At 52.4% G+C, this 24,199-nt stretch overlaps 1 protein-coding gene across 2 annotated transcripts in view; it reads left to right on the top strand.

Moving 5' to 3' along the window:
• CRTC3 (CREB regulated transcription coactivator 3) overlaps positions 1-24,199 on the top strand; it is a 98,861-nt gene that overhangs the window by 51,754 nt on the left and 22,908 nt on the right. For both annotated transcript variants that reach the window (XM_062206287.1, XM_062206285.1), the window contains exons 3-6: positions 5,479-5,598; positions 15,380-15,441; positions 17,081-17,143; positions 20,527-20,627. In XM_062206287.1, the coding sequence (XP_062062271.1) occupies positions 5,479-5,598; positions 15,380-15,441; positions 17,081-17,143; positions 20,527-20,627 (346 nt within the window). The remainder of the gene's footprint in view (positions 1-5,478; positions 5,599-15,379; positions 15,442-17,080; positions 17,144-20,526; positions 20,628-24,199) is intronic.

The raw sequence follows: 24,199 nt of genomic DNA, 5'->3' as shown, positions 1-24,199 counted from the left end.
GTCCTGTTTCATCTCAGAAAGAGCCCCGGCACCCGTGTTAGTCCTGTCACCCCCACACTGCTCTGCCTCTGGGTTATCCAACACGGGATCCCATGCATCGTCGTAGATGAGCTTGTGTGCATGGAGGCACAGACACTCTCCCCTCTTCCTGTGGCTCTGAAACAGAGCCCGAATGTGACACCCTTAAAACACGAGGGTTCCCGTGTGCGGGTTCTTGGACTTTGTGCCCCCGTGTTGCACTCCAGCAGTGGGACTCTCCCACTCTGTTAGCCTCGGGGACTTCTTTGGGCGCTTGTTCCATCACCGTCCTGCACGTCCTTCCTGAGAGACTGTGCCTGGCCTCTGTGCGTCTCCCGCTTCGTCCCCTCTGTGGGCCGGGCACCCTCATAGCAGGAAGAGCACTTGAGAGCTTCAGTTTGGACAAGATGAACGTCACATCCGCTCATAAGTCATTGGCCAAAGCAAATCACGTGCCCAGCTGGTTTTCTTCCCCGCTGTTAATCCCAGGTGACATGGCTCGGGTGGCAGGTGGAGGCTTTGGGAGGCTCAGAGTGCTGGGGAAGTGTCTAACGACGAAGCTGTGACCATAAAAGGCCTCTGACCTGCTGTTCTCCTGCCCATGCCACCGGGCCGTCCACCCCCTTCTAGTGCCCAGGCCACCCTGGGACAAGGCCACTCTCACATCTGTGATCCCATCTTGTGTTTCTCATTTCCACTTCTATGGATAAGGAAGATGAAGTGCAGGATCCTGAACTTGAACTGTTTCTCTGACCCTAAATCATATGTTGTTCGAGCTGCAATCTGGAATGTCAGCCCCATGAACCTTAGAAGTGAAATACTGCACACTGGCCGAGCTAATAAGCATGAGGATTATGAAACATATGAAAATCTGTTTATGAAATAATGTCAGGTGCAAAAAATAGATCACAAAAACATATGTTCTCTGTGGGCCCAGCCCTGTAAAAGCTATATATGGGTAAAACTGGAGAAGGAACAAAAAAGAAGTACTTGGCCTTAAGGGTGCAGAGTTTTATTTTTATGTTTGAAAGTAGACTTAATAAATACATCTTTGCATAACAAAATTTTAGCCCTCAGCAAGTGAGCGACTGGAGCACATATCTGTTGTCTCGGGTGCTCTGGGACCCAACGGCAGGGCCCCTGCCAGGCACCCACTGCTTCACAGGCTTCTTCAGGCTTCGGCTTCCCTGCTGGACACTGGCCCTAACTTCCCTGAGGAGCAGAGCAGGTCCCTGTGACTTGAGAAGGCTGACGCCAAATAGAGTGCGGACTCGGAGCAGCTACTGCAGGCGCAGAGAGTTGAAGTTGGACCCTGGAGAGAAAGAGAAGAAAATGCCAGCTGTCAGCCGAGATTACTCCCCCAAAACTAAGTCTGAGTCTAAGTAGTCAAACAGGATTCAGGCCAGAAGAAGTTAATGCAAGAGAGGCAACTGTCAATAGAAAATAAAGGTGTTCGGGGAAGCCTGGGAGACGTTTCCAGAACTTTCTGCCTTGGGGAACCCCTTGAACAGGCTCTTAGTGCCCCCGTGCAGGCCAGTCTCCAGGAGCCCAGTCTGACAAGGACTGACCTCTGAGACTCCTGGAAGAAAACGTATGTTTTCAGGTACATTCAGCATGATTGCAGCGAATAGACATTGCTTCCAGAGAGAACACGCCCTTTTCTTTCATCTTGAACAAAGGCATTGGTCTCCTAACATTATTTCTATCTTTGACAACCAAGTTTCTGATCCTAGGTGTGCTGTTGGAGGCGGGTGGTTAGCCCAGTGGTTAAGACGCCGTGTCCCACATTGGAGTGCCTGGGTTCCATCCATGGCTCAGACCCTGACTCCAGCTTCCTGCCGGTGCAGGCTCAGAGGCAGCAGGTGGGGCCTCCAATGGTTGGGTTGGTTCCTGACATGCACTTGGGAGACCCCGGTTGAGTTCCTGGCTCCCAGCTTCAGCCTGACCTGGCCCCAGTCACTGTGGGCACTTGAGGAGTGAACCGTTGTGGGCATTTGAGGAGATGGAAGCTCTTTTTCTCTCCTTCTACCTCACTGAAAAATAAAAATAAAATTTTAGAAAATCTGCTGTGGGTATAGTCCTTGATAAACAATGGTCTTTCCACTTATTTTTGTATTGATAGTAGCTCTTTATTTAGACACATTTTTGTTTAAGTCATGTTTCCTGAATAAATGAACATAATTAAAAAATCATTTAAGAAGGGACAGCTTATTTATTTGAAAGGCAAAGTTAGAGAGAGAGAGAGAGAGATCTTCCATCTGCTGGTTCACTCCCCAAATGACCACAATGGCCAGAGGTGGACCAGGTCAAAGGCAGGAGTCAGGAGCCTCCTCCAGGTCTCCCACATGGGTGCAGCGGCCCAAGCACTTGGGCCATCTTACGATGCTTTCCCAGGTGCATTAGCAAGGAGCCAGATGAGAAGTGGAGCAGCTGGAATTCAAACCAGTGCCCATAAGGGATGCTGGTGCTGCAGACAACTTAACCCACTATGCTACAATGCCGGCCCCAAAATAAATAAATCTTCAAAAATATCATTTAAGCACCCATAATAAAGGTGCTACTGGGGCCCCTCAGAACTTTTAATTTTATGTAGGATAGTCTAAAATTATAAATTTTCTCAGCCAATAATGTATTTTTTCAAAGTAAACCTAATAAAAAGCAACAAGAAGTTGTGATCATGTTTTTGGATGTCTTTTCAAAGTCATTGTAGATACACATTTGATTTTGAAATCATTCAGATTTTAGAAATAAGCATCAGAGTCCTACACCAAGGTCTGTGACTCTCTCATCAGATTTGAGGCTTGCAAGTGTTTAATTTTGAGAAATTTCAAAGCTGCAAGAGTAGAACAATGAGTTTATGTATACCCTTTCTCCTAAATTCAAACTGTTACTATTTTGCCACATTTCCCTCTCTCCCTTCCTTCCTTCCTTCCATTTATTTGAAATGTCCGCAGTAACCAGGGCTGGGAGCTCCATCTGGGTCTCCTACGTGGGTGGCAGGGACCCAAGCGCTTGAGCCTTCCCTCCTGCCTGCCATGGTGCGCGTTAGCAGGGGCTGGCACTGGGAGCAGATCGGGGACCCCAACGCGAGGGCTCTGATGCAGAACCTGGGCGTCCCAAGCTGCTGCGTGATCGCTGTGCCAGGTGTCTGCCCCATTAGTTTTTAGTCATTTCATTTTATCATTGCCTAGAATAGTAGACTGTATTGTCTGAGATCAAATTCCGCTTCCCAAACCTAAGACCTAGAAATCTCTCCTTGTTAAGATCTGTGAGTTTACAGATTTCGATTATAAAAGTAGAATGGGGGGTGGGGGCAGTGTTGTGGTGCATCGGGTTAAAGCCCTGGCCTGAAGCGCCGGTGTCCCATATGGGCGCTGGTTCTGGTTCCGGCTGCTCCTCTTTTGATCCAGTTCTCTTCTATGGCCTGGGGAAGCAGCAGAGGATGGCCCAGGTGCTTGGGCCTCTGCACCCACAAGGGAGACCCAGATGAAGTTCCTGGCTCCTGACTTTGGATTGGCTCAGCTCTAGCCATTGCGACAATTTGGAGAGTGAAATAGCAGATGGAAGACCTCTCTCTCTGTCTCTACCTCTCTCTGTAACTCTGTCTTTCAAATAAATAAAAATAAATCTTTTTTTTTTTTTAAAGTAGATTGGAACTATTAAAGTAATTAGCCTAGACATTCTCTCAGCCCACTCAGGAGAAACCTAATGTGAGAAAAATCCATGTGTTTAACAAAGAAAAATTAACAATCCGTTCTCAGCTCGAGGAAACCGCTGCTGTGAAAGTGTAGTGGGCATCGCTGCTCCTTGCCTGGTGGGCCAGCTGCTCCACACGGGATCCCGTCGACCTAGAGAGAGTCTGTTTGAAATGATGAGCATGTGAGACAACCAGTGTGTTGATCGCGTGAGCTAATCACTCAGTACCTCAAAACATCACATTGTACACCGTGAATATGTGCAGTTTTTAGTGGCCAGTTGTCCCTTAATAAAGCTGAGGCAGGTGGAGAAAGGAGACATGAGCTCATGTATTTCATACTCACGCAGCGTTCACACGTCCATGCCTGGGCACGCGCCCCCCCCTCCCCCCCATGAGACCGTCCCGCCTGGAATTCGGTCTCTGATAGCCAAGAAGGTGCAGTCTCCAGATGTTAAGAGCCTACTCTGAAGTACCTACTCTGAACATCACTTAACAAAGATTTTGGATTTATTGGCCCTGAATTTATCTTGAAAGTGCTCATACTTTGATTTGTACTTTTTAGGGAATAGCAAGTTGTGTGCCTTCCTCTGTATTCAAGTCGTATTCCTTTTCTCGTCTTGAACCCCAGTGTGAGTAGTGGAGTGTTTGGGTGTAAGGATCAACAATGAGAGGGGTGGGGCTGGTGTTGTGACACAGTAGGTAAAGCCGCCACCTGCAGCGCTGGCATCCCATATGGACGCTGGTCCCAGTCCCAGGTGCTCCACTTCTGATCCAGCTCCCTGCTGTTGGCCTGGGAAAGCAGCAGAAGATGGCCTAAATGTTGGGCCCCCACACCCATGTGGGACACCTGAGTGAAGCTCTTGGCTCCTGGCTTTGGCCTGGCCCAGTCCTGTTTGTTGCAGCCATCTGGGGAGTGAACCTACGGATGGAAAATCTCTCTCTCCCTCCTCCCCTCTCTGAACTCTTTCAAATAAATAAATATTTTAAAAAAAAATTATAGGGGTGGCTGATGAGAACTGGTGTGGCCAAGATTTTCTGATTCTTTCCTTGAAGCCTCAAATCTGAATTTTTAAACACTCTAAATTTTGTAGAACCATGTAAAAGGCACTACGCAGGTGGGTACTCCGTTGCTTGTCAGTGTGTTTCTGAGTTAAATGCACCTTTTTCACATTTCAACTGAACTTCCTGGTTTGTAGTCTCCTGATTCTCCATCCAACTCTGATTAACTTTTTTTAAATATTTATTTATTTGAAAGGCTTAGAGAGAGAGGGAGGGAGAGACAGAGATCTTCCATCCTCTGGTACACTCCCCAAATGGCTGCAACAGCCAGGCATGGGCCAGGCTGAAGCCAGGAGTCAGGAGCTTCATCTGGGTCTCCCACATTAGTGGCTAGGGCCCAGACACCTGGGTCTTCTTCCAGTGCTTTCCCAGGCCATTAACAGGGAACTGGGGGAAGCAGAGCTACCAGGACTCGAACCGGTACCCAGATGGGATGCGGCACTGCTGGCCTTGGCTTTACCCACTACCACAGTGCTGGCCCCACGTGAAAACTCTGACACACTGTTCTTCCAGCATTCCTCTTAGCACACTAACTATTCTGTAATTACATGAAATCAGTTCCTGTGCTGTCTGTCATTTGTTTATCCTGCCACATGAACATATAATGATCAAAACCAGTCCTTTCATCTGCTGTTAGCAGTTACTGCTCTTGTGGGTGACGATTTCATGGTCAGAGACCAACTGTCCTTGCCTTCTCTCTGCAGCCATCACTCCATCAGGCGGACAGCGTCCGGGGAACCCGCCACCACGGCCTGGTGGAGAGGCCGTCCAGGAGCCGCTTCCACCCGCTGCACCGGCGGCCCGGGGAGAAGTCTGGCCGGCAGATATCCTTTTTCACACAGGGCAGTGTACATCTTGAAGTGTCTGCAGGGTTTGGGGGATTTATCTTCCCTGCAGCTCTCCCTTGGCCTCAGAATCTTCATTTTATTTGATGAATGGAGACAATAAAAGTAAATGAGTTGGAAAGTAGACGCTTCCCTGCAGCCAGCTGTGCAAGACCGTGGTGGGCGTTCGCTTTACCAGAGCACCCATGGAGCTCCGTGTCATGAAATAACGGAACGTAAACAGCCTGTCATCTGGCCCTGTTGCGGGGCGTTCTCAGCGTTTTCTTCTGAAATCACAAAGTGAGAGTTAAGCCTAACCTGGCGTCAGGGTGGAGAGGTTTATCCATGCAGCGAGAAGGGACAGGCGGCCGTGTGACTTCCCTGTGTGTCTGCTGACCTGCTGACCTGCTTTTGGAGCTTTGGGAATTTTATAGGGTTTTCTGCTTGGGCAGCTTCAAATGCAATACCCGGCAACCAAAATACAGAGGTGGTGTTTAGGGAGGTTCCCGTACAGTGGTGCACACTCCACCGAGCGCTGTGGCCATGAAGTAGAAGTAAGGAGAAGGAGGTGGGGAACCGTGTCATGGAGCCAGTCCCTGGCATGTGCTCGGGCCTCAGGGATGGAGCACTGAGCTGGATTTTGTGGAGAGGATGGAGAGGAGTGCCAGCAGGGCCCCCGCGGTCGCCTCACTCTTCCGGGCAGCAGGCGTGGGGAGATGGGGGGGAGAGCGCTGCAGAGAGCTGGATTCCTGGCAGTGGTGTGGAGCCGGCTTCACAGGCCCCAGAACCAGGAAGGGGGGTGGCGCGGGCTCTGTTGCCAGGCTGTGCGGGGCCATTTACATGTCGTTTAGTCCTGAGCTCACTGGGTCCTTTATTTCTTAACCCGTTTTCTCCCATGAGGAAACTGGGTGTCAAAGGACCCCAGTGCTGTGGTGGGGGCCCCCGGCCTCAGTCCGAGTGCAGAGTGCAGCCGAGGCGCTGACCCCACATGCCCCACCCGGCGCGCCTGCTTGAGGGAGACCCCAGGCGAGGGGTGGGGGGCACATGGGTGGAACCGCAGCAGTCTCGCCCTCAGGCTTCTTGTGGTTGTTCATCTGTTTGAGGGGAGGACACACACTCCAGGGAATGTTGAGGGCCCCGCTCCCCTCCGCCTTCTGTGGCACAGCACGTTTGGGCCACGGAGGTACCGTGGCTTCTGGTTTGGTTTGTTCTGTGGCCGCTGTCTGGCATTTGGGAGACTGGAAATGATACGCAATGTTGAGAATCCCTGTCGGGAACATGTGACGGCTTTGACACACAGCGCAGAAGGCCGGGGTCATGGAGGCAGGAACTCGCACACGAGGGCTGCTCGTGCATCAGACCCCTTTCAGGTTAGCTGACTTGTCGAGCTAAGGACTGATTTAACAGCATCTTAAAAAAGAAGTTTCAGTTCCCTCTGTCTCTGGCCAGTGCTCTCTGTTTATATTGTATTAGGTATTGCACACGTATCTGAAGGTACTTTAAAAAGTTCATGGGAAATAGCATTAAGATAAGGTTATTGGGTGGGTATCTCGCTTGGTGGTTCAGATGCCGGTGCTGCACAGAGCGTTCCTGGGTTTGATTCCCAGCGTTCTGCTAAGGTAGACCCTGAGACGCAGCAGACGTAACGCGAGTGGCTGGATTCCTGTCACCCACGGGAGACCTGCATTGAGTTCGTCACCCCTGGCATCAGTCCTGGCCCAGCCTTGGCCATTGAAGGCATTTGGAGAGTAAACCAGTAGATGGGAGCTCTTGTCTGTCTTGCAAACAAATAAAATATTTTTAGAAAGATAAGCTTACTTTGGAGCAAAAACATTTTGAAATCCATGCTTAATTGCTTCATAGTGTGCATTTCCATGAACTTGTCAAGACACCCTGTATATACCGACGTATTTCGGGATGGCTGTTGCAGATACTTTTAGAAGCAGGTGCAGCCTAAGTAGATATACATACACATAGCCTTGTGAAGGGGAAGAACGGAAGAAGAAGGAGTGGAAAAGAGGAAGAGGAAAATGTTCATTCCTTAAGAGTGATTTAAGAATCTACTGGTAGTCAGGCCCGTTTCAGACACCGTGGAGCTAACAGTGAACGTTGTGCAGCCCCTGGTTTCCAGTTGCTTACAGAGCAGTGGGAAAGGAGGCTGCGCAGGCAGGCGCCCCTGCAGCCAGGGGGAGCTGCAGCTGAGCCAGCTCAGGAGCCCTGTGAGCACTGACCTGTCACGGGGTCGACAGGAAGATAGTCAGAGGCTTAAGGCTAAATAAGAAGGAAGAGGAAAATGTATTCATTCCTTCAGCAGCTGGCTGCAGAGCCCCTCCCCCATGCCGGGCACTGCCCTAAGCAGCCAACACCCCCTGATGAATGAGAGGGCCCGCCCCTGCCAACTTGAGTCTGTAGTCCCGTGGGAGATGACGGAGAGCAACTGGCAGGCGTAACCATGGAGAATGACTACAGACAGTAATGTGGTCGCACACAACATGCAAGAGAGCAGAGCGGCCGGGGAGAGAATGTTCCAGGCAGAGGGACCAGGAAAGTCCCAGAAGGGAAGACTGCACAGCGTGTTTGGGGGACCCTGTGGTGTACCCTAGGGACTGTGTCAGAGGGCATGACCTGACTCCATGTGAGTCCATCGGCAAAGCCGGTCAGTCTGTTTCTAGGGGAAGAAGCCGCAAACACCAAATTAGTACGCAGGTAAATAAAGATGTTCACAGGCCAGCACGAGTCTGATTCCCTCGTCACAAGCCTGTTAATGCCTCTGTAGTCTCCTCTGAAGCCCTCCCTAACTGGGGTCTGGGGACTGGATGTTTGTGAAGAAGCTCTGTAGCCTGGATGTGCCCACCTGCGAGCTGGGGTCTCCTCTCGGGAGTCAGGGACTGTGAGCTCCTAGGAAATATGAAAGTGGCCTGCTTTTTTGTTTGTTTTAAAGATTTATTTATTTGAAAGGCAGAGTGACACAGAAAGAGTGAGGTCTTTCATTCACTGGTTCACTCCCCGAATGGCCTCAGTGGCTAGGACTGGGACAGGCCATAGCCAGGAGCCCAGAGCTCCATCTGGGCCTACTACATGGGTGGCAGGTACTCAGACCATCTTCTACTGTCTTCCCAGGTGCGCTAGCAGGGAGCTGGTTCAGGAGCAGAGCAGCCAGGACTCAAAACTGGTGCTCCGATATGGGACACTAGTGTTGCAGGTGGCAGCTTCTCCAACTGCTTGACAACCCAGCAGCACGATTTTATATCGCAGGTGTTAATCTAATTGAGAACTTTGAGTGGGGCTGGAAGTCCTTCTCTTTCATGGCCTGCCTTCTGTTGGTTGTGAAATAAGTTGCCGAAAATTGTTGCCTTTCACATTTGTCTGTTGCCTTTCCAATGAAGTTTTATTTATCACTTGAAAGTATGAGAATTGTTTTGAACCTTTGTTAGAATAAACAGGAAAAAATGTCTTTAGAATTCCCTATGGCAGCTTGTTTTTGGACTTGGGCGTTCTGTAGGGATGGCAGGCTGGCCTGGACAAGGGTGCAAGTCTGTGAGGCAGCAGTGGCAAATAAAGTGGACATTGTTTAACAGCAACCCCAGCCTCCTTCCAGAGTGGGCAGCCATGGCAAGCAGAGCCCTGGCGCGGGAGATTCCTCCTGCCGTGGGCAGTCGAGAGCAGCGGGCTCGCTGTGGGCACCTGTGGCCGCCACAGCCAGGAAGCAGCTGGGCCCTTACCACGCCCACGCAAGCCTTGTGACAAACTTGCTGCAGCCCACAGGCCCTCCTGTTGACCCTGTGAACTCCCAGCATAAATGCTTGAGCCTGTGGGGCATACACTGAAAGAGGAGCAGACACGCCAAAAACTCGTAGAAGACGCTGTTTCCTGAAAGACGTGTGTTGTATCGCAAGGAAGAGGAATAGGTGCTCAGAAAAATCCCCCAACCACGTTGATAGCTCACCAACTTGAGCCACTGCAGAGGACGTCTCGAGCCCACCACAGGTGACAGGGACGCTCCTCTGGGGCAGCCTGGAATTGACCCTTTGCACCACGAGATGAAAACGCTAGGACACGGCCTCATAGGACGTTGTTTCTCTGAAATGCATGGCCTGGGACATCCGAGAGGCCCTGTGCTCTCTGCCGCTCCCCAAGCCTCGCTGTGTAGCAGAGCTCTGAGAAGCCCTACACTTAGGAAACTTCTCTTTAACCCAGGGCTTTCACAAATGACAGGATCACAGAATGCAGTTTCTGATAGTCGCGTTGTCTCAAAGGGCAAGACACATGGGTCTTTGGAGTTTTGAGAGAGAAATATTACTGCGGAGTTCCACCTTCAGCCAGTTGGGCCACTCATGAGCTGGGGGGAGACAGGAGGATGCGTGTGCCAGGGCTCAGGGCGACCCTTCGGGCTGGATTGGAAGACGGAGACGGAGGTGAAGGGACAGGAGGAAGTAGGATGATAGTGAAGCCACGGCCGGGAAACTCGAGGGGACCAGAATGGGACCAGCTTTCTGTGTTAACTGGGGCCCTGCCCCACAGACTGTGTCCCTGGCAGAGTGCCAGTGCAGCAGAGAGAATGACCAGCCTCCTGAGCCCTGCCCCAGGTGCACACTCTCCCCGTGGGGACAGGAAGCCCTGCTCACCCTGCCGCAGGTCAGGCAGCCCCGAGAAGGCCGGGGTGGGACTTGTTTTGAGCGTCGGTGGCTCCGTAGCCCCGCCCCAGCAGATGGCCTCTCTTATCAGCGGAAAGAAGAGCTGCTCCCCTTCCTCTGGGGAAGAGTGAGTCAGAACCTTTCCCTCGCACACGCCCCGGCTGAGAGAGCAGGAGCCCCCGTTGTGTGCCGAGGCAGGGACAGAGGAGCTACCTCTACAGAGCTGTGAGGACCTGCCGACAGAAGCAACAGGCTGGGCTGGCTGAGACCCCCGAGTGAGCAATGAGGAGAGGCTGGGGCTAGGGGTGGGGGACTAGTTGGACGTGGGGTCTCCTGGGTACTTGCAGTGGAGAACCCTAGCAGGCAATTGGAAATATGGACTTGGAGGTCACGGGAACTGCTGGGAGCTGGAGGTCTGGGTTGGTGAGGTTCTGGACTGGGGTGATCTTTGGAGCCCACACAAGGGTGGAGTTGGCCACGGCAGGCAGGAGGACAGCACTGTCCACCTGAAAGACTGGCGCTTGGCCGGCGCCGTGGCTCAATAGGCTAATCCTCCGCCTTGCGGCGCTGGCACACTGGGTTCTAGTTCCAGTCAGGGCACCGGATTCTGTCCCGGTTGCCTCTCTTCCAGGCCAGCTCTCTGCTGTGGCCCGGGAAGGCAGTGGAGGATGGCCCAAGTGCTTGGGCCCTGCACCCCATGGAAGACCAGGAGAAGCACCTGGCTCCTGGCATCGGATCAGCGCGGTGCGCCGGCCGCAGCAGCAATTGGAGGGTGAACCAATGGCAAAGGAAGACCTTTCTCTCTCTGTCTCTCTCTCTCTCTCAGTGTCCACTCTGCCTGTCAAATAAATAAATAAATAAAAATTAAAAATTAAAAAAAGACTGGCGCTGGCCAGAGTGCCCCTGGGGTGTGCTTCCTGCAGTGTCAGGCCCAGAGGCTGCAGCCTACTGCTCCCCCTCTGCCTGCTGCTAGATTCTGAGTCCCTTCCCCAGGAGAAGGGAGGGCAGTGTGTGCAGGTGTGGGCGGGGCTGTGAGGCCACAGGGCCCCAGGGGCATCAGGACAGAAGGCAAAGGTGATGGAAAGGAGCATGCAGGGGGTTGGGAAAAAAAGCTCCATGGTGGTGTGGGGATGTTTCCTTTTTGGAAAGATTTATTTGTTTTATTTGAATGGCAGAATGAAAGAGATAGAATATGAGAGAATCTTCCATCTGCTGATTCACTCCCCAAATGCCCACAACAGCTGGGTCTGGGCCAGGCTGAAGCCAGGAGCCAGGAACTCCATCCAGGTCTCCCACGTGGGTGGCAGGGGCCCAAGAACTTGGTCATCATCTGCTGCTCCCAGGCACATTAGCAGGAAGCTGGACCGGAAGGGGAGGGGCTGGGTGCTAACAGACACTCCCGTATGGGCTGTGTGGGCATCCAAGCAATGGCCTAACCCACTGAAGCACGACACCCACCCCTGTGAAGATGCTGTTAAACTTTAATTTCTGTTACATCCATCGTAGCCACTTCCCCCTTGCTTATCCTTTCATTGTCCCTCCTTCCTAAGGGGAAGACACTGCCAGCCAAAGGCTTAGCTAGCTTACCTATCTGGGGAGGTGACAGAGGAGGAGCTGCTGTGGCTTGTGGAACCCGGAGCCGGCGCTCATCTTCTGCTCACAAGGGGGCAGCCAGCAGGTACTCCAGGAGGCTGCTCACGTCAAATGATAAATTCAAGTTTACAAACAGCTGTGTTTTCTGTAGTAAGGCGGTTCTTTCAGGCACATCAGTATTCGTGAGTAATTAAAGTCACTTGAATGAATGAAGTTTTCTAAACACTTCCAAAGACTAAACCTAGGTTTTTCCTTCTGTGGAGTTTAACCGTAAGCTTCTAATGCCACCATTCTTGGGTTTTTAAAATAGCCACTCGATTATGGGGCTGGTCTTAAGGCACAGTGGATTAAGCAGCTGCCTGCGACACTGGCGTCCCATAGGAGCATTGGTTCAAGGCCTGGCTGCTTAACTTCCAGTCCAGCTCCCTGGTATTGCACCTGGGAGAGCAGCAGAAGATGGCCCAAGAGCTTGGGCCCTGCCACCCACGTAGGAGACCCGGATGGAATTCTAGGTTCCTGGCTGCTGCCTGGTGCAAGCCCTGGCCTTTGTGGCCATTTGGCGAGTGAGCCAGCAGATGGAAGTTATCTCTTTCCCTCTCTCCCTCCCTCCCTCCCTCCCTCTCTCCCTCTGTAACTCTGCCTTACATACATAAATAAAATATATCTTTTTTAAAAAAAATCCATTCAACTAGGTGAGACAGGATTAATAGAGTTGACCTTGGTGTACCAGACAAACTTCTGTTGCATGAAATTAAGCCCTTCTGGACAGATTGATCAAAGCCTGCAGGAGAGGGAAAGGCAGAAGCACACAGGCTCCTCCCCTAGGGGCTCTGCTGAGCCAGGGCCAGGCCTCGGCTCTCACGGGCCTTCTCCCTTCCGTGCTGCCTTCGCCTCCTGTGCTCCCTCCTGTGCACTGTGTTCATCTGAACTCCACACACATTCTGCCTGACAGTGAAGGCTGAAGAAATGGCTCTCTTGAAAGTGTCTCTGCTTCATTATGTTGGCTCAGGGCCAGATATTTATAAAATTTATGTTATTTTTTAAATTTATTTGGGAGGGAAAGACAAACACAGAGAGATCGTCCAGCTGCAGGTTTACCCCACAAATGCCTGTAACAGCCAGGACTGGGCCAGGCCAAAGCCAGGAGCAAGGAACCCAATCTGGGTCTCTCACATAGGTGGCAACGACCCAGGTATTTGGGCCATCTCTGCTGCCTCCCAGGGTGCATTAGTAGGAAGCTGGAATCCGGAGCAGATCCAGGACCCAAACACAGGCACTCCAGTATGGATTGTGGGTGTCCCAAGCACCGTTTAACTGCTCTGCCGAATGCCTATCCCAGGGTCAGATTGAGAAATAAGGTAATGGGGGCCAGTGCTGTGGCATAGTAGGCTAAGCCTCCATCTGCAGTGCTGACATTCCATAGGGGCGCCAGTTTAAGTTCTGGCTGCTCCTCTTCTCATCCAGCTCTCTGCTTTGGCCTGGGAAAGCAGTGGAAGATGGCCTAAGTGCTTGGGTCCCTGCACCCTTGTGGGAGACCTGGAAGAAGCTCCTGGCTCCTGGCTTCAGATCAGCCCAGCTCCCGCTGATGCAGCCATTTAGGGAGTGAACCAGCGGGTGGAAGACCTCTCTCTCCATCTCTCCTCTGTCTATAACTCTACCTCTCAAATAAATAAATAAATAAAGTCTTAAAAAAAAGAAAGATAATGAAACAGGACAAAAAAAAAAAAAAAAAAAACAAAAAACACATAGCCATCTTAATGCTTCTCCCAGCAAAGTGAACGTTTTACCCTGGACCACCAAGAACTCATTCATGTGCATGTGTTCCTAATTCTAGATGTTGTATTCACTCAGCAGCCCCAGGCCAGGGGGCTAGGTCCCCTCTCCTACTGCGCCCGGGCAGGTGATATGTCTTTTACTGCCTCTGTCCTCCTTCCCAGAAACTACAGGTACTTATTTTCTGTTTTCTGTGTACTTGGACTTCAAATTTTAGAGGACCAAAATAAGTTGATCATTCATTCCATCTTCCACAAATGGAAATTTTCATATTTTTTTTGCAGTGCACAAGTGAGGCAGGATTATTTAAAAGAGAAAGAGTGAATAGACCTTCACGCATGAGTGTTTGCAACCCTACATGGAAAGATGCCTGTTGTGAGTGGGCCAGAGAGCTGCCTACAAGGAGGGAGCGTGGGAGGAGGCTAGAGGAGAATCCGAAAGCTGAAGGCAGAAAGGCTTCCCCGAACTTGTTGAAGTCCCCACACGTCATCTGCCTCCTGGGATTGTTAGGGTTAAGTGAGTGTGAACTCTCAGCACAGGCCTGGTACAGACCACGTGTGTGTTAATGTCCACTGCTAAATTTTCAGTGTCTTCATATATATGTTGTATCTTCTTTGTGATTTCACCTTAAGAAAGGAAGGTTTGCGATCCAAAGTGTGGCTGACAGCTGCTGAGTGTGTCAGTGGTAGAGGAGACAGTGGCATGGGTGTGGGGTTGGTGGGTGGCAAAGAGGCCATGTTCCGCCTGGGACAGGGGTGGCACGGGCTGAGGCGGAGAGCAGGGTGTGGGGTGGAGCCCAGGCCGCTGCAGTGCAGTTACACAGCCTGCAGAGTCGGGTCTTACCTCGCTGGCTGCAGAGAGTCCCCGAGAACAGCACAGTGAAAGACCTCTGAAGATTATCCAGGTAACTACGTCAGCACAAACAGCACTGAGTCAGGGTGAACAGGGGTACTTCAGAGAGGTTGTGGAAAGTGAGATTAAAAGGTGAGTTTCTTTTGGCACAAAATTTCTTTAAATCCATGCCTAGCTTTTTTTTTTTTTTTTTTGTAACACACGGTTTGAGGCCCCTCATAGAATGCCACATCCCATGTGTCTCTGTGTGCCGGGAATGTGGGTGCAGGGGACAGCAGGCCAACCACCCTGGGAAGTGTGCACAGGTCACTCTGCGCTAAGGGCCAGGGGTCCAGCGTCCCACGGAGAAGGTGCATCTGCTGGCTGTGTCACTGGGCCAGGGGGCACAGGGTGTCCTGAGACTGTGCCTGGGCACCAACTTCAGGCTCCCTCCGGGGGGACCCCAGGTTCACACTGAGAGGCAATCCTCTTCTCCCTCAGGACTACCCTGCTTGGTCCTGCTCGTATCAGGAGCCATGCCTGAGCCAATATGGGGGGAGGGGGTGCGAGCCTCCTTGACTGGGAGTACCCGAGTCCTTCCATGGGCATATGAGGCCTGCAGGGAATGGCGATCTTACAGGGGTGGGCCCGCAGTGGAGGCCGTTCTCCAAGATGAGATGCTGGGCAGGTGAAACAAGCAAGGCGTTGGCCTGAGAAACAGCACAGAGAAGCCGTGGGTAGAAGGTGGAGGAGCCGTGGGTAGAAGGTGGAGGGTTGGCTGTCCCGGAGGGTGGCGGCGCGGGAGGCCTGGAGGGTGAGCGAGAGCCATGGGGGTGGGGGGGAGAAAGGTGGGAGACAAAACAGCACTATCTAACCCTCCACAGCTCCAGCTTCTTAAATTGTGCTTCAACTTTGCATTACTTTTATTTTTCCTTTATTAAAAATCCTACTTCGATGGAAGTGCTTTTGGAGCCAATTACTCTTCACAGCCTCTAGACGAGAGCTGGCCGAGGTAAGTCGTACTTCAGGAGGTGTGACGCACACGGGCGTTTGTAGATGATTTCACTATATTTTGTCCACCTTGAATGTGTCAGAAAAGTCTAATACAAAATGTAGAACCTTGTTTTCGCCTTAAAAAAAAACAAAAACAAGTCTTTCCATGTCTAATCACAGGCTTGCATGAAAGTCAGAAATGGAAAGTTATTTAAGTAAATCTAAATCTTCACACCTAAAACCAAGTAGAAACACACTTGGCGTACATTTACCAGCAAAATACTCGGATCTGCTATTCGTACATCTGAGACATTGAAACATCAATGCCTTTTGTTCCGGGGCCTTGGTAAAGCTGCTGAGAATAAGGACCCCTGACGTGCCCCTGTGCCCGGTGTGTCCCACTGCAGGCCTCTGAGTGCTGTTAACCCGATAGAGAGGGTGGCGGGCGTGAGGCTGACTGGAGCAGACTGCCGTGGCCATGGTGCCTGTGGGTTCCTATCCTGATCTCCAGGGCAGACGTGGGAGGCACTTGAAACACACTTGTCAGGAGCACTTGGCTCCCTGAGCCGGAGCCTGCTCCCTGTCCATTCTCTGAGCACACACAAAGTGGACGCTTGCTGTGAATGATGGGGCTAGGGCTGGGGAGGGAAATGAAGATGGGGAGCAGCTGGCCTCCACCTCAAGTAGGGCTTCAGCCACCCTCAAGATTCCTGGAATTCAAGGTCATAGGCCAAACACAGTGTTTTATTTCAAATCAGAAAAAGCCATCTTCAAACTGATACTTCCCTTAAGTGTATCCAAGAGCAAATGTCTTACGCTTTCTAGAGCACTAGGGTGAGTTAGATTAACGTTTCGTTTTTGAACCTTTATTTATTTGAAAGGCAGAGTTACAGAGAGGGAGAGACAGATCTTTCAGCTGCAGATTTCACTCCCCAAATGGCCGCAGCAGCTGGGGCTGGGCCAGGCTGAAGGCAGGAGAGCCAGGTCTCCCATGTGGGTGCAGGGGCCCAAGCACTTGGGCCATCTTCCACTGCTTTTCCAGGCACATTAGCAGGGAGCTAGATCAGAAGCGGAGCAGCCAGGACTCTAACTGGCACTCACATGGGATGCTGGCGTCACAGGCAGTGGCTTAACCTGCTGCGTCCGTCACAACTCTGGCCCCAGACTGACGTTTCCGTCACCTGGGTAACTGTAACAGTTACATTCCTCTTCAGTGGCCATCCATAAGCGAACGCAGGCGTCTGCTTGCAGCATTCCCAGGGCACCAGCTACGCACACATTCAGGGTGTTCCATCTGCAGAGAGCCCTCCTGTCCCCCTGGAGAGGTGCCGGCCGTCAGCGTGAACGATTTCAAAAGGCATTCAGAGAGCCCGCTTGCCTTTATTTTTAAGTCCTCCTGTGCCCAGCAGCGAACCCTGCCCTGTGGGTTTGCAGCAGTTTTTATCAGGAAATCAGAGACGCGGGAACTGGGGAGCTCATTCCGTCTGACCTCGTTTGAACAATGATGTGCGAGCTGGGTGAGGCATGGGGCATTTGTGGGTGGCTCGCAGTGGATAGCAAGGGAGGAGAAGACCAGTGCTCAGAAACGGGCCGTGAGCTCTCCGTTACTCCCTGCGAGTTGAACTTCTTTTCCTTTTATGTTGCTCTGGCTCTTAAAGGCAGCAGCCTCCTTGGAAAGAAGAAAAGCATCCAGGCTTCAGGCTGACAGCTGCACTTAACAGGTACGTGGACTGCTTCCTGGTAGAGTCAAGTTTAGAGGAGGAGACCAGGTAATGTGACTGTCCTGATGTTCCCTACATGTTATCCACTTACCACAGTGTGTTATAGGTGATGTTAAAAAAAAAAAAATCCACCATTTATTCCGTGTCTGCAGCAGCAGTGTCACACAGTGTGTAAACATGAGTTCTGGGTTGGGACTGTCAGGGTTTGCCTCCTACTGTGGGACCCTGAGTAGATTATTTTTTTTTAAAGATTTATTTATTTTATTTGAAAGTTAGAGTTACACAGAGAGAGGAGAGGCAGAGAGAAAGAGAAAGAGAGAGAGGTCTTCCATTCGCTGGTTCACTCCCCAATTGGCTGCAACAGCCAGAGCTATGCCAATCTGAAGCCAGGAGTTTCTTCTGGGTATCCTATGCGGGTGCAGGGGCCCAAGCACTTGGGCCATCTTCTACTGCTTTCCCAGGCCATAGCAGAGAGCTGGATCAGAAGTGGAGCAGCCGCGTCTCAAACCAGCGCCCGTATGGGATGCCAGCACTGCAGGCAGCTGCTTTACCCGCTGAGCCATAACGCTGGCCCCCTGAACAGATTATTTAACAGCTATAGGCCTCAATTTTTGTCATCTAAAAAGTGGAGATAATTGTACCTGTATCATGGGGCAGTTGTGAGGATTGGATAAGTTAATACATGGGAAGCATCAGTATTCCATAAATGTCAACTATTAGCATGATGCTTTTACATTCTGCAGAGGACATTTGTTACTTTGTTTTTCTTATTTAACGGAAACTTATTTGTCATCCAATGGTTCACTCCTCAAATGCCCACAATAGCTGGGCCAGGACCAGGGTGAAACCAGGAGCCCCAAACTCAATCTAGGTCTCCCTACATGGGTAGCAGGGACCCAAGTACTTGAGCCATCACCTGCTGCTTCCCGGAGTGTGCATCAGCAGGGAGCTGGAATCGGGAACCGAGGCTGGGCTTGACCCCAAGCGCTCCGACATGAGAAGCAGATGTCCCAGGAGCTGTGCAGGATGCTCATCCCTGGATCACTTTCTCGACCTTGACAAAACCCTCCGCAGAGTGTTCCTCTCTCTCCTAAGACGTTAAATGACTTGTCCAAGGCCCCTTAGCCAATATGCAAAGGAACTGAGGTTAAAAAGAAAAAGAAAAGTAAAAACCCTTTTTACAGTGCAAAATTTCCGACAGACACAAATGCAGAACGGTTGTAAGAGGCCCCTTGTGCCTGTCCTCAGCTTCAGTCCACCGTCCCGTCTGCCAGCCCAGATTCTTCTGTCTGCCCCCCACCTCCCACCTACATCCTGTGGCCCGCTGGGTGTGCAGTGTTTACCTGTAAATGTCACTAACAGTGTAAAGAGATGAGCACCACAGTGCCATCCCCATACTTAGCAAAGTGAACAGTGGCTCCTGGGTGTGACCTGTCACCTGGCCTGCGTTCCCATTTTCCCAGTTGCCTCTGTGCATTTGATGGGCTTCCCTCGGGTCTCATTGGATGTGCGAAGGAGCTGGACCCTGGTCCCAGAGCCCGCGGGTTCTCAGATGCACTGTGCAGCCTTGTTGGCCTCTTCCCTTCTCTGAGGACCACAAAGAAGCATTTTAGGCTCATTTGAAGTCACTCAGAAGCCATTCTTATGGCAGTTTGACCCTCAGATAAGATAGATAATTGTGTCTTGGCACCGTGGTTGTGTATAGATAGGATCTGTGTAGGAGAGGAATTTGCTAAAATCGATGATTTCCAAACTTAAAAAGAATTTTTTTTTGAGAGAGAGACAGATAAACAGGGAGCTCCCTCCCACCTGTTCACTCCCCAGATGCCCACAATGGCTGGGGATGGCCTGGGGCGGGAGCAGGAACCCAGTTACTTGAGCCATCACCACTGACTGCAGAGGTGTGTGTTAACAGGACTGGGTATCAAACCTACTCCAGCGTGGGATGTGAGCATTTTAATTGGCAACTGAACTGCTAAGCTAAACACTTGCCCTTCAACCTTTTTGTCTGAAGTCTGCTTAATACTCCTAAAAAAAACACTGAAACCCTCAAAGAGCATTTTATGTTATGAGTTTATCTATTGATATCTATCTGTTGTTATTAAAAATTAAATTGAGAGATTTTTAAAGAGACTTCTTAATGTATTTAAAAACAATAAATTATGTAACATAGATGATATCTTGTTAAAGGAGACACAATTTTTTTTTTTTTAATTTGACAGAGTTAGTTAGACAGTGAGAGAGAGACAGAGAGAAAGGTCTTCCTTCCATTGGTTCACCCTCCAAATGGCCACCACGGCTGGAGCTACGCCGATCCAAAGCCAGGAGCCAGGTGCTTCCTCCTGGTCTCCCATGCAAGTGTAGGAACCAAGCACTTGGGCCATCCTCCACTGCCTTCCCGGGCCACAGCAGAGAGCTGGACTGGAAGAGGAGCAGCCGGGACTAGAACCCGCACCCATATGGGATGCCAGCGCCACAGGTGGAGGATTAACCAAGTGAGCCACGGCGCCAGCCCCCAGGAGACACAATTATATTTTCTAAAACAAAAAACATTGCCGAGGGAGGAGATTAGAGGGAGTTTGGAAAACGGGTACGCAAACAGTCTGATGGAGGCCGGAAGCTCCAGTGCCGCACGGCACGACGCCGTGACCACAGTTCCCGGTGAGGCGCTGTGCACCGCCCGCAGAGCCAGAAGTCACAGAGGACGGGCACTGCCCAGCTCCCAACACAAAAGATAAGGCATGGGTCGCTGGCTGCCCTGGCTGACCAGTTTATGCCATGCTGCACAGAACCCCATGGAAATGTACAGGCATTACATGTTAATCAGAGTTTTCAAAACTTAAAATATTTCTTAACTGGAAAAACGTTTTCTGAGACGCGTGCCGTGCCTTTGGCAAACCTGGAGCAGCTGGTTGTGTGCGGTGCGTGACAGCCGCGTGGCTGCCGGAAGACCCCGTGCTCCACGAGGAGGAAGGGCCGAGGCAGAGCACACTTTAGTGTTCCTTTGAGAATGGCCTTGACCTTGCAGTCTGCCTGCAAGGGCTTGGGAACCGTGGCTGTGGGTGACCCAGACACCTGGCCCGCACATCCTGGTCCCAGCCACCTCCTGCGTGGCAAGGGGGAAGGCAGCCTGGGTGCGAGGCCGCGGGCGTGGGTCCCTGCACCCTCAGCCTCGCCGTGGGGCTGTGCGCATACAGGCTTTTGGGCACAGGTGATTCCTTCGTCCCCGCCGTAAGGGACTCCAGGTAGGTCCTGGCCCCGCGATTGGGGGGTGACAACGGTTATCCTCCCCTTCTCCCCTGTTGGTAATACCCAGCAAAGAACATCGCATTTTCACCAAGGAAAAACAGATTTTCAGTCAGACTCTCTCCTCCCCTCCTTAGGACCAATTCTGACTCTGCTCTTCACACGAGTGCTCTGAGCACCAAGCCCCAGGACCCCTACGGAGGAGGGGCCCAGTCGGCCTGGCCTGCCCCGTGCATGGGTAAGACCCGCAGGCCCCTGCTGACCGTGCTGTGCTCCCGCTCTGTCCTGAAGGAGCCGAGAAGCAGAAGCTTGCTCGGCACGCACCTGCCCTCTGCCTGCTCGGCCGGGCCGAGGGTGCCGGAGGAGGCCGCCGGGAGGCTCCATCCCTCACCCTCCCGGGCCACTGTCCCACCTTGGCAGCGCTGGGCCCTCCGCTCCCTTCCCTCTGTCAGCATCCTCTCAGCCGTGCACCTTACCCCTGCTTCCTAACCCGTCGCCTTGCTCCTGTCTGCCAGCCCTCCAGCTGATTTTATGCTGGGTTCCTGAGGGGCCTTTTTCCCCGCCCAGGACCTGAACACAGAGGGGTAAGGACTGAGGGAGCTAAAGAGCAGCTTTCTTACTGCCCGGACCAGAGAGGAGAAAGCGGCTTCCCTCTGTGGGTCCCGAGGCCTGACAGAACTCTTCCAGGGGCCAGCAGTCCTGGCCTCGGTGTCCCCCCGCCCCTGGGAGGGGCTATCGGCCAAGCCTAGAGGGCAGGGAGGAACCCGGTCAGAGCCAGCAGCGCCTGCCCGGCTTGGTCTCATGCTGCCAGTCAGATCACCAGAGTGAGTAACAGGGTGGAGAGGCTCCCAGTGGGCCCACATCTGGTCATCTTATGCCCCTGCTTAAAGCCCTTGGTGCCACCGCCTCACCTTAAGGAGAAGGGCCCAGGATCCGCCTGTGCACACCTCTCTCCCATGGCCACTCCCACGGCAGCCGTGGGAACCTCTCAGGTTCTGGCCCTTCTCGCCTTCTCTTCCGCATGCCTGGCTCCCCTGGCCGTGACCTCTCCATCCGGGGGCCTCAGCTGCACGCCGTTCCGTGGAGCTGTCCTTGGCCCTCTCACTGCTCAGCCCAGCGTCCCCACGTCCCCCTTAACCTCCCAGAGCTCCCCCTGCAGCCCCTCTTGGCCGCCGCTTCTCCTGGTCAGGCTCCCCTCCCCCTGACAGTGTCGCAGTGGTCCTAGCGCAGCGCCTGGCTTGGTCGGCCTCCCTGGCGGGGCAGTGAGAAGCAATCACACATGGCTCCCACACGGAGACTCACTGGGCGCTAACGCCTGAGGCCGCTCCACTGGGATGCAGCCCGCGGCTGCCCTTCAGGGCGTCAGCCATCCCGAGTGAACTATTCCCTGTGCAGTCGGACTCGTCCACAAGTAGTTAGGGCCATGGGAATAAATAAATGTTGGTTTTCTTTACTTTCTGGACCATTTAGAGCCCAAATAGTCTGTTCCCAGGAGAACACCGTTGATTTTATTTCCTTGCATATAAGAGGAATGGGATTTAATAATTGTTGCTACATTTGTTCCGTTGGTGCAGTCCAAGAAGACTCTATTGGCCTAAACAAGGGTTTGCTTATCACATATGAGAGCTCTCAGGACTGGCTAGGGCCATCCACCCATGTCTCCGCACATGGGAACAGGAGAGTGAAGTTGGCGGTAATGCTGGAATTGGATACAGGCCCGCTGCTCACTGCTTAGAGAAGTGGGCTGTGTGGGAAGCTGGAAGCTCAGCTTCAGGGTAGGTGGAGATGGGGCTATGTAAACACAGACTTTAAAAAAAAATAAAGTAGACACCATCCGTGCAGGGCCGGTGGGCGCAGCAAGGCCTGCGTGCCTGGACTGAGAGCCAGCAGGATGGATGGCTCTCCGCCCCGAAGGGCTTGCGTTCCTGCCTAAGCCCAGCCTTCATTTGCCCTCTGCACAAAGTTTATGCCTCCCTGGAAAGGACCTAAGGCCTAGAGGGGACGAGGGGATTGTACGTGGTTTAAGTAAAGAATTTTTGAGGCCATTACGCAAAGAGAAAAAGCAGGGAAAGTGATGACGGGCGATGGAGTGTTTGTGCAAGAGTGACATAGCCTGCGAGGGGAGAAGTACGGGCCGTCAGGTGTCAGGAGGATGTGTAAGACCAGCACAGGAATCCAAGCGTTGATGCAGGCAGACGGCAGGAAGACGGACAGACGTCCCGCAGCGGCGTCCTTGGGTTGACCGTGGCCGTGGCCACCTCAGCTTTTCAGGTCAGCTGACAGTGTAGCCTGTGACAGCCACCACAGGGCCGCCTGCACCGTGCGCCTGCGCCCGCCTCGGCCTGCAAGTGCAGCAGGACTCAGAACACATCCAAATATGGGTGTGTTTACACAGGAAAGCCAGTGTGTTTAAAATATTATTCAAGTCTCCAAGGATGGGAATTATTTCTGGAGAATTATATTTGTTGGTGGGAGCTATTTAAAATAGTTTCATGCATTTTCCTTCTGTAGTTCATTAGAGTTTTTCATTTTCTTTCCTTTTGAATTTTAAAAATTTCAACAAGCTTTGCAAAAAAAAAAACAAAAACAAAAAACCAGGTATTTCTTGTAATAAGACCAACCAAATAAAGCAAAGATTAGAAAAAGGCCTGGGAACGTGGAGCCTCAGCCCCGTGGGAGGCCGCTCCGCTCTCTGCAAGTGGAGACCCAGCCCCGAGCCCCGAGCCTGGCGTGCTTGTTGATGTTGCCACCGGGAAGGGGCTGAACGCCGCGAGCAGTAAATGATGCTGCGTCCGAGAGCGGGGTCTGTCCGCAGAGCCGTCAGTCCCACGTTCTGTCATCCTCAGTACAGTCATGGCGCTGCATGCCCTGGCAACAAGTGCGCCTGAGTTACCAGCAAGCTTGTGCACTAGCCCCCCCACCGTCCCTCCTCTCCTCGCCAGCAGGGGGCGCCCCCCAGTGAGTGGTCTCGAACTAAGGGTGCAGCTAGCGCGCGAGTGGCCTTCTCTGTGCCCAGTGTGGCTGCTGAATGTCACCGCCTGTGGGGGGTGGCAGGTGCTTTGGAACCCAGGGACCTTCTAACCCACAGTAAGCTCTGAGCTGCAGAATTGAGAGGGTTTTAGCCCTGAAAGGTGAAAGTGCTCATAACACTTGATCACCTGGCTGGGCTCAGGGTGCAAAACATCCCAGGGCTGGAGGAGAGCGAAAGGACACCCAGGAGGCAGGGGCCCAGGACGGGGCGGGGGCCGACGCTCCAGGGCTCATCCTAGGCAAAGCACCTTCCCTTCACCCTCCCAGCTGCTCTGCAAATCTGCAGGCCTGGGGGGTTATTTTAGGCCATCAGGCCTGGGAGTGCACAGGAGCAGCAAGGCCTCGGTCCCACGCTGTCCAAGAGGTCAGCTCTCCCCAGCTGGGGCCACGAGGCTTCCTGGAGTGCAAATGCAGGCTTGGCCACCCTGCCCCATGCCCTGTGGGATTGATGAGACTTGATTTCCTCTGCTTCCACATCCAGCCGTAACTTCGTTCCTGTGTGTTTTTAACCCTTTGTTTGTAGCTGGTAGGTTTTTTGTTTTTGTTTTTTAGCGTAGGCTTGGATGTTTGGATTCGATGCCAGCTTAGTGCTTCTGTCACCTGAGCACCAAACCCGAGAGCCGTGTTTCTTGGCGCTCGCTCCCACGCCCTTCTCACCCGTTCAGCAGCCGGGTCCTCACTGCGCTCTTGGCGTCTGCAGGTTGCCTCCGGTTTGCCCTATTTTCCGTGCTTGCGGTCGGTGCCCTGCCTTGCTGCTCTTGTCCATCCCATCGTGTAGGT

The sequence above is a fragment of the Lepus europaeus genome, chromosome 11, assembly GCF_033115175.1.
Source record: "Lepus europaeus isolate LE1 chromosome 11, mLepTim1.pri, whole genome shotgun sequence".
In the NCBI taxonomy this organism is placed as follows: Eukaryota; Metazoa; Chordata; class Mammalia; order Lagomorpha; family Leporidae; genus Lepus; species Lepus europaeus.
Note: the sequence above shows the minus strand (reverse complement) of the source record. Positions and strands in the feature narration are given on the sequence as shown.